The sequence below is a fragment of the Amyelois transitella genome, chromosome 7 (genome assembly GCF_032362555.1).
Source record: "Amyelois transitella isolate CPQ chromosome 7, ilAmyTran1.1, whole genome shotgun sequence".
Taxonomy (NCBI): domain Eukaryota; kingdom Metazoa; phylum Arthropoda; class Insecta; order Lepidoptera; family Pyralidae; genus Amyelois; species Amyelois transitella.
This window is the reverse complement of record NC_083510.1, coordinates 12531341-12541142: the sequence shown is the minus strand read 5'-3', so window position 1 is coordinate 12541142 and position 9802 is coordinate 12531341. Positions and strand designations below refer to the sequence as shown.

The following is a 9802-nucleotide window of genomic DNA, read 5'->3' as shown; positions in this document are numbered from 1 at the left end:
GTGTCGCTGCAATTGATTGTATCCCAAAAACTATTACATAAATAACGCATTCGACAATACCATCAATCAACCAACTTAAGTTTTCATTCAGAAGTTTGACTTCTGTAGCAAAATCAATTCTATTTCCTCGCGATAAAAGTTTCTCGTTTCTAAATTGGTTTGAAAGATAAAGTTGTACAATTTAGCGTAGATGATTATTCAGATTTTTCAATGCGTAAAGATGCTTTCACAGTTCAACAGTGTTATCGAATTGTTACGAAAGTTATCGATAGAGGTCAGAATATTACGTCGGCAGTTTTATGAATGCCATTCATGAAACTAATTTCTAAAGTAATTTCTATCTATTGAGCATTAAAATTGGCCGCAGAACTAATGTTGTTGAATTGAATAAAGTTATATTATTAATGACATGAAGATTTATTGAGTGTGTATATAAAAGAAGAAAATATTTTTGACATTTGCATTATTGAAGATATCCCAACAAAAGAAAGTAAGTCTATCAAACTATCGCAAGTCATTTGCCACAGTTAAATTTATTGAGAATAATGATGATACCTTTAATGACTACGGTAATGAAAAAATTTGAAATATAAAATTGTTATTCTTTATTCTTTACTTTCAGAGTTATTTAAACATACAAAAAGATACTTCGAAATAAATAGCGTGCTTGTTAGTTATTTCTCAGTAGATTCCTAACAGAATTTGTTTTTTGCACAACTATATTTGAAAAAAAAAAATGAGCTGCTTAGTTAATAACCAAATCTTTATCGTATCTGTAATACATCAACAAATTGGAATTCAACTAATGATACATTCCCGTATGAATGTAACAGATCTCCCAGATTCCCGAGCGCCGCTGGTGCGTTCGCAGCCAGTCCCGTTAATTCCCAGGCTCGCTCGCAACAGCGTCGTCGGACAAACAGAGCGTGAACACCGTTGGCTGATCAGGTTCGCATTCATTGCTGTTTCTTTGTTTGCTTGTTTTTAGTTTACTTCATTTCTGCATCTTTTAAAATGTTTTCTGGCGTCGGTTTTAGGAAACACGATGATTAGCCCTACGTTAATATCAAAGGATGGCAAGGTCATATAATAAAACTTAATTCCGATGATTTCCCCCTGAAATATGTGGCCCTATCCTAACCAGTTGAGGCCATAATTTTTTTCATGATGTTTTCTTTCGTGAAATTCTTTATTTCTATTAATTCAATATATTTAAGATTGAGCATCTCCCAAACTGACAAGACTTTTGAATATAATGCTATTTTGCGAAATTGAACTAAGGATTACTTACCTACGATAAACATTATCAATTTTCTAACACAGATCTTACTTATTTATACAGAAATAATAAAACACCTTTCATTTACAAAAGAAAATCTTATTTTTGTTTTATATAAGAATGTTTCTTTTTCACAGCCATGATTAAAATTTTTTTAAGAATACGTAACGCCAAACCCCAAAACGATGAAGTTAATAATAACGTCACAATACTATATGTACAGAAACGTACAGAGATGGCGGAGGTCAGAAGAAAGTCGATTCATGTAAAATTTAGCCAAACCTGGATGATGCTCATAAGAGTACTTACTTCAGAAAGATGACTACTCGACCGGAACAACGTAAGTAGGATGGTGACTGTAAAATTCATGCAAAGTCGCGCGCTAACACTGAAGTTCCAATAGAGAAAAGCCTAGTACTGCCTGAGGTACAAACCGAACACATTTAATATTGAAATTCTGCGGTTCGCCAATACGATGTCACTTTCTTTCTGATGAAGCATTCTTCATGATCTTTGGTACTTGCTTATACAGCGTGTTTATAAATTTGCTTAAAAAATGAAAACGTTGGATGTGTTTTTATAATATATCAAGTTTCGTTCGTTCAAAGTACAACTTACATCGATTTTTTTTTAATATTGAGAAGGACTAAATTGAGTCAATAGTCTTTCATTGTATGCTACATGTTTTGCCATTTTAGTTTTTCTTTTCTGGATAATAAATTATTAAAGCCCAGAAATGGTTAAAATTGGGTACAAAAAACCCGTGGCACCAGCGATTACACGATCGATTGATCTGAATTTCACGCATCGTATTGCGACTAAATTGTTTAAGGTTTTTAGAAAAACTGCTTCTGGAAAGCCAACAGTTTTAAGAAAATGATGGCCTTAACACCATTAAGCATAATCATCTATTATTGATAATACAAAGGATTTCTTAGATGGTTGTTCATGTAGACAGAATGAATAAAAGTATATTGACGAAGGAAATATACAAGAAGAATGTGAATTGAAACATTGGAAGGAGCAGGCCTAGACGAACCAATTACCTTTATCAAATTAGGAATGTCCCGGTCGAAGATCAATTTAAGAGTACCATAAACTGACGTGTTTGCATGAAGAGAATGATGAGTGTGGATGAAGCGACAGAAGTATTCGAGTCGTGAAAAGTAAAAGATTATATCTGCCTCGCTCTCCACGGAACAGGCGTGACATTATTTATGTATCTTCATAGATTTGATGAATAACACATCCTGTATCTGCCGTCACCCTATAAATGAATTCCAACGTTAACATGATGACAGTTGTAGGTAGTTGTTGCGACTTGCGGTTTAACGAAAGTGCAGTTAATGTGCAATTGTGCGTCTTTAGCGGTGGCTGCATTCAAATTAGTGTCTTCGTTTGTTGCATCACTGCAGGAATCAAATTGAATAAATATTTGTGGTACGTTTAGAACTGTTTTCCGTATTGGCGAAATAATCTTTGTTATGTAAGATTAGGTACTATTTTTTCTTTATGTAAGGATCCTGTGTCATTTTATGTCTTTGCCAATTAAAAATTAGCTATTTTATAATAAGGTAAAAAGACTAAAACTAGGAATATTTCAAGTAAACTCCTGACAATGAAGAAAGTCATAGTTTGTAATAATTCTATTTTCATAAATAACCGTTTGGTTCCCGGCACCAATATAAAAAAGAATACAACCATTCCATCTCTTTCCCATGGATGTTGTAAAAGGCGACTAAGGGATAGGCTTACAAACTTGGGATTCTTTTTTGGGACTATTTGAATCTCAATTCTATCACTAAGCCAAATAGCTGAACGTGGCCATTCAGTCTTTCCAAGCCTGTTGGCTCTGTCTACCCCGCAAAGGATATAGACGTGACCATATATATGTATGTATTTATAAATAATAAAATAATCATAATTCATAGATCTGTCCGTGCCAGCTATTTCTCTTCTCACAAAGACTGCTAAAGCAAATCGAGGAAAAGCATCTTGGGATTCTGCCTTAATGCATTGATGACATGACTAATCTTTTCCTTTCGAACTTATTAATGTTGGCTCTATCTGCCCCGCTAGTAGGTAATAGGGATGCGATATATCTATTATCAAGTTTATGACATTCAACACTATTCTGCAATCGCACCTTGACTTTGTCTGATATATCTGGTCTAAAACGGTATTCCGAAGAGGTATATTTAGATTTTTTTTTCATATCTTTTTGTTCATCCTTACGTTTCGAAATTAAACCAAATCTAATTTTCATAATACTTTATTTCATGATAAAATAAATCTTTCAACCTTATGTCAACTAATGCAATATAATACAATTTTTTAGACTAGAAAGTAATAATGAACTGAGATTGAAACGGAAAGTAACGCAGATAGACTGTGATATTTACAATAACAGAATGTTAGCACCACTATGATCCAACTATTGTATATAGGTACCTACGAGTATATTAAATATAGGTACATGACGTATCTCATCATGGATAGAGTGTATTTTGACCACTCATTGGGTAAAAGCATTTCTTACATTTGCAATAGTTATTTTATATGAAAAAGTGGACGATTTTTATATGAAAAAGTAGAAAAAAATACGTAATAAGTTTCAAATTGAGTAGAACAAGCATCTCCATAGAAATCTAAATTATTCTTTTGTAGGTTAAATACATAAGCTATTTGTCTAAAATTTGATAAAATTTCTCTCTTTTGTAGATGCATACTAGGAATCGATTTGGTAACAATTAAAAAGTTGGAACTTACTAATTTTCAAAATTAACCTTTTTCGACATTTAAAGTATGAGAGGCCATGACATTATACCCACAATATAGATAAATAATTCTGAATACTAGATTACAATATCTTCACATATACAAAATATTACTCTACACTATTTACAAGTTATTGCCTAATTACACCACTCAAAACTGACATAAATTAAGGAATATTTACAAATTTTTATATCGATTTACTAATACAATGCAATCGAACGAAAATCGACACTTTTTGTTATGACCACACTTGTGCGAAAAAAATATTATCAATCAGTGCATATATTTGGCAATTTTACGTACCATTTTTTTAGCTTTATACATTTAAAAATATGTGTTTGTGTATTATTATCAGACGACTAAAATATCTCTATCTGATCTATATCTAATTACTAAACGTGGCCGGAACGTTTAAAATTAAATGAGAAAAAATCCACTTGGCAACCAAAAAAAATTACAACAATTTTCTAAACAAAAATTGTATTGATAGACTACAGTCAAATATCAAAATCAGTCGATCGACAATCTCAAATGTCACATTCGAATTCCGAGACCCTATTGTTTCTCCCGTCGGGAGTCAACTGAAAATGCCCGTCCCTGGTACCGATTCTCGGGAAACCATTAAAGCTATTTCTACTGACGAGGGGATTCTCCCTCTCCCTTTCTCGGTGGAAACTGGAGGTAGAGAGTTTCCCGTCTTTTCTTTCGGCGAAGTTGGTGTCGGTGAAGTTTTTGTCGGTGAAGCTCTTGTCGGAGAAGGCGCGGTCGTTGAACTCGCCGTCGGAGAAGTTCCTCTCGTTGAAGGGGACGTCCCGGATGCCGAAGCCGCCCATGCGGGGAGTCCCGATGCCGAACTTGTTGCGGAGTTCCTCGTCCCGGAAACTGAAGGCGTGGTTATCGAATTTAGCGGGGCCTTTGCTGCCCAATCTGAAATGGAAGAGATGTTTGTGTTAACATATTTCTTTTTCTTTTCTAGATGGCATCGATAGCAAAATAAGTATTTTGTCCAGACAAATAAATGATTTAAAGTAAACATTTGTGTAAGCTATAAACCATGGTTCTTACGTATCACTTAATTGTAACCATAAAATATTATGGAATAATAAACAAAGTATACGCAACCTGGACAAATGACAGAAGATCACGATCACTCTTTGAAAATGTGTTTCCAAACCTAATAGTGTTAATTACTTACTCTCTAAAACATCGCCTCTCTCTGTCATACTCCGCCGACAAGCCTTCATCATCATTAATGATCGCCGACGGATCACTATAGACTGAGGATTCTTGATAGAACGAGTCTAAATCCACGTAGTTTCCCTCCGAAGGTTCGTTGTCCAGTAGTTCTGCTAGTTGAGCCTTGAGGGTTGCGAAGGTGGGTCGCTGCGAGGGGTCGGCGTGCCAGCAGGCGTGCATGGCGCGGTACAGCTGCGGCTTGCAGTGCGGCGGCCGCTCCAGGCGGTAGCCTTCCGTCACCGCGGCCAGCACCTCGCGGCCGGACATGGCCGCGTACGGCGTTGAACCTGCAATTTCAGACATATTTTGGTTTACAATTTTAGGAAATGTTATCCTCTGAAAAGAACTAGGAGATGTTTCGGTATGTCTTTCTAGACGGTGTTTTAAAAATAAGTTATTTTTGGAATTTTGCAATGTCTTTGCTTAAATATTGGTATTTTCTTCTCTTGGTCAATAAACCAAAATTCATAAACTACTACAAAAAATCTTGTAACCTGATAAGTGATTAATCAGGTGAATTCACATGTATTTCTTTTAAAATTAATATTTTATATCAGCAAGACTCAAAAACACCGAAAGCCTGACCAAATGGAGAGAGAAAAGTCGGAAGGCGGACACCGCGCCCCGAAACACTTTTGTGGAGGGTGCAACCGGGACCCGCAGAGATGAGAGAGAGATCAGCTAGACTCACCCAAAGTAACGATCTCCCACAGTAGAATCCCAAAGGCCCAGACGTCAGTGTGGTGGCTGTACACATTATAGAGCAGAGCCTCCGGCGCCATCCAGCGCACGGGCAGCGCCGAGCGCGCGGGCCGCGCTGAGGCGCCGGCCGCGCGCGACATGCCGAAGTCGGCGATCTTGCAGAGCTTGTTGTGGTCTACGAGTACGTTGCGAGCTGCTAAGTCGCGGTGAACGATCTGAAGAATGAATTTAATAATTATGTTAGTTGGTAATGATGTGACACTTTTTGAACTAAAAAGAAAATCTTGAGGTTTTGATTGATGATTGTATGCTAATATAGGAGAAGATCTGGGTGGTTATTCGTATTATGAGGGTACACACACAGACTCGTGAGTTTATGAAATCTTAGCAGTTTCCTTTCTTTTCCAGCACGAAGACGGACTGGACAATAATCCAGTTCACTCAGTTCAGAATCTGTGTTATCTATGTAAATTACAAAGTTTATCTATGCCATTTAAAATCAATGTGTTGTCTTTCAAAAAGAACGTATTAGGCACTAAACGAAGGTAAATGAAAGATAATTTTTGACTTCTAATCAGACCTACCCACTTTGTTACCAATTCCTTTCCGAAGTTTACCGTAAGCAAACAAATTTCTTACCCCTTTAGAAGCAATATAGTCCATGCCCCGAGCCACGCAGTAGGCGAACACGGTGAGATCGCGGGAGGTGAGCGCGCCGCTGCCGCTGAACCGGTCGGGCCGGGAGCGGCGCTCACGCAGGTAAGTTAGCAGCTTACCACACATTACGTATTCCATTATTAGAAGGTATGGTTCTGGAAAAAAGAAGCCATTAATTACAAAGTGAATTGATAACCTTCTCATGCAAGATTTTGAATTACGACTTTTCGATTGATAGATAATGGCCCCTTGACTCTAATGTCAATTCGGGTAATTCATTACATTTGAAATATCTTTAAGGTTTCGCAAAGTTTGCTTTTTTTTAATACCTACTCTCCATTCTATTTCACAATAAGAAGTTTCAGGAAATCAAAATCAAACCTTGTTCTGTGCAACATGCCAATATGGTGACCACATTGGGATGAGTCCCGATCTTTTGCATTATGTAGATCTCGTGTAGGAGCTCCTGTTTTTCCTTCTGCGAAGCTGTCTCTTTGATGGTCTTGACAGCTACTAGCCGCGTCAGACCATCATGGCCATTTAGATCATCTGCTTCTGCTTTCCACACCTGTAAGTATTGTACTATTATAGATTTGGTATATAGACCAATCGATAAAGATAATGCGACTATAAATGCTATGTCAAGTAATTACGCAAAACAAATTAATAATAATTTACCTGTCCAAAGTTTCCTTGTCCCAACAAAGTCTGCAATCTAAGCTTGTTTCTAGGGAACTCCCATTTCTGATCAGGTTTGGAGGGCGTTGGCAACGGTGGCCGTGCTACCGGTGTGATGGGCGACTCTTTCTTAATCTCACCGTCATCGAAGTATCCCTCGTACTCCGTATCGATTTCTTTGGTTTTCTTATTGAGAACATTTCTTAAAACAAAAGCTATGATAGCTCCGACAGGTAGGAAACCTAACCCAGCCAATACATATGATGCAGTGTAATTCTTCTCGGCTTCAATAACTACTTCTTCATTTTGTGTCACAGAATTATCATCTTCGCTCTCTTTTGTTGCATTTTTAGTAGTATTTTTTGCTTCAGGAGATTGTGTACTTGTTGGTACTACGACAGGTTTTGATTTTGATTGAGTTGAAGATTTTGAAGTAACTACAAATGGTCTAAAAGTAGAAGTACTCAATTGTGCGGTTGAGTCACGTGTTGCTTCTGTAGTGATTGATGGAAGGATACTAGAGGTCCCTTGTGAAGATGATGAAACTGGAATTTCACTAGGTATATAAATGGGGGAAAATGGAGTTAGAGTCGTTGTCGTTGTAGTTGTTGTTGTAGTAGTGGTTGGTCGTCGTCTTCGAAGTATATTTTTCGGTCGAATAGTACTACCATTTGCCAGAGTCTCATACACATTTTGTCTCAGCAATGTAGCTAATCTTTCAGATATTCGAGAAGTCGTTGGTATTTCACTGGAAAGAGGAGATTCAGAAGGTCGATAAACTATAGGCGAAGGACTAGGATTTAAATTTACGCTGCTTTCTGTTGTTGTTGTTCTTATTCTAATTCTGTGTTTATAGGGTCTAGCAGATGTCGAACTCATTGTTGAAGTTTCCGTTTCATTTGCCAATATTAGCTTGGGTACCGTAGAATTTAAATCGGATTCTTTTATTTCAGAAATAGTACTATTATCTGTATCAACTCCATCTGTGCTATTTTTTGCTTTCATTGAAGACGTTATAGATACCGAAGTTACAACGGCTGTATACACAGATGTGGAAACCTTTTCAGTAGTAGTGTTAACGGCTGTTGGAATTATATTTTCTGTAGTAGACACAACAGTCACTCGAGGTGGCCGTCTTCGTAAATTGAAATAACTTCTTGTGTAATTTCTTGGGGTAGAAGTAACATTTAATTTGTTTGGATTATCTTTTACAGATTGTGTAGAGTTATTTTTATTTGGTAAATTTAAAGATGATTCTTTCGTTGTACTAGTAGCATTAGTATTATTACTATTTTTATCTACAGTATTTGGAGTTACATTTAAAATAATTGGATCAGTAACATTTAGTTGTGCAATATTCGGTGATTTGGTTGTTGCTGGCGTTGAACTGGAATATTTTCTGTAAGCATTTACGAGGCCAACGTGTCGTGCGGGTGCGGGCCCTTTTACTGTATTCCTTATTTTATTTTTCTCAATAGTGTTCTTGACAACTGATACGTCCATGTCTTCATTTATTTCCTCTTCATCAACACTTGTATTTCTATATTTCTCTGTCGCAGAATATCGTGAATTAAATTTCCGTTTTTCTAAAGGCGCTGCTATGAAATTAACTGATTTGGTCGACGCTGATAATGAAGGAGAATTCGTTAAATTGTCGCTGACCTGGCCTCCAAGTTTCTGCCCAAAGTAAATAAATGGTGCCATCTCCTCTACAGTTAACTCGGATTCTAGATGCCTGAAATGATTTATTATTTCATCTGACATAAACACGGTGTTATTTTCCTTGTCTTTTTCATTATCAATTTTGACAAGTTGTGTATTTTTAGTATCAGTACTATTAGCAATCGTGTTTGCCTCTGTTTTATCTTCATTACTATCTTTTTGTTGTTCTTCAATAAAAATTTCCTTGGTATTATTACTGGATAGAGTACTAGTTTCAACCTGGATTGTTGTATTTTCTTTGATATCTTTTGATGTTGTAGTCGTAGTTTTATTTAAAATTGGAGATTGTGTAACATTTTCTGTATCAGAATAATTAAGCAAATAAAGGCCATGATTTGATTCATCTACTTGAAATTCTTCTTCTGGGTCTAAATCTACTTCTTTGTCTAAACCTTCTAATTTTTCTGGTGGGACATAGACTACAGAACCTCCTGTGACTCGTTCAGGGGTATTTTTATTAGGGTTTAGAAGGTCTCGTCTCTTGGTGTCAAATACGAGCCTACTTCTATTTTCCTGAAAAGACTTAGGCACAAAGATGTGTGGCCTAACATCTTGCCTATCTCTCAAGGTATCGGTGGTGAGCAGCTTGTTTGGAGGTGTTGCTTCGAATGTCAGCCTCTTCACAGTCACATTATTCGCATCTCGTATTTCTATCTTGGCGAAAGTCGTATTGCCCCTGAAAACAAAAATAGGACAAGTGTTATTTTATTTTATTTTTAAGTAGTGATGTTTCAGTCTTAGAATTTTATT

The 9802-nt window shown here is 36.5% G+C and overlaps 1 protein-coding gene across 1 annotated transcript in view; it reads right to left on the bottom strand.

Moving 5' to 3' along the window:
• Window positions 1-3589: 3589 nt before the first annotated feature.
• LOC106130828 (dual specificity protein kinase splB) overlaps window positions 3590-9802 on the bottom strand; it is a 113140-nt gene continuing 106927 nt past the window's right edge. The window contains exons 3-8 of the mRNA XM_013329760.2: window positions 7331-9728; window positions 7034-7220; window positions 6635-6807; window positions 5985-6210; window positions 5253-5580; window positions 3590-4984 (exon numbers count right to left, since the gene is read on the bottom strand). Coding sequence (XP_013185214.2) covers window positions 4585-4984; window positions 5253-5580; window positions 5985-6210; window positions 6635-6807; window positions 7034-7220; window positions 7331-9728 — 3712 coding nt within the window. The 3' untranslated portion in view covers window positions 3590-4584. The remainder of the gene's footprint in view (window positions 4985-5252; window positions 5581-5984; window positions 6211-6634; window positions 6808-7033; window positions 7221-7330; window positions 9729-9802) is intronic.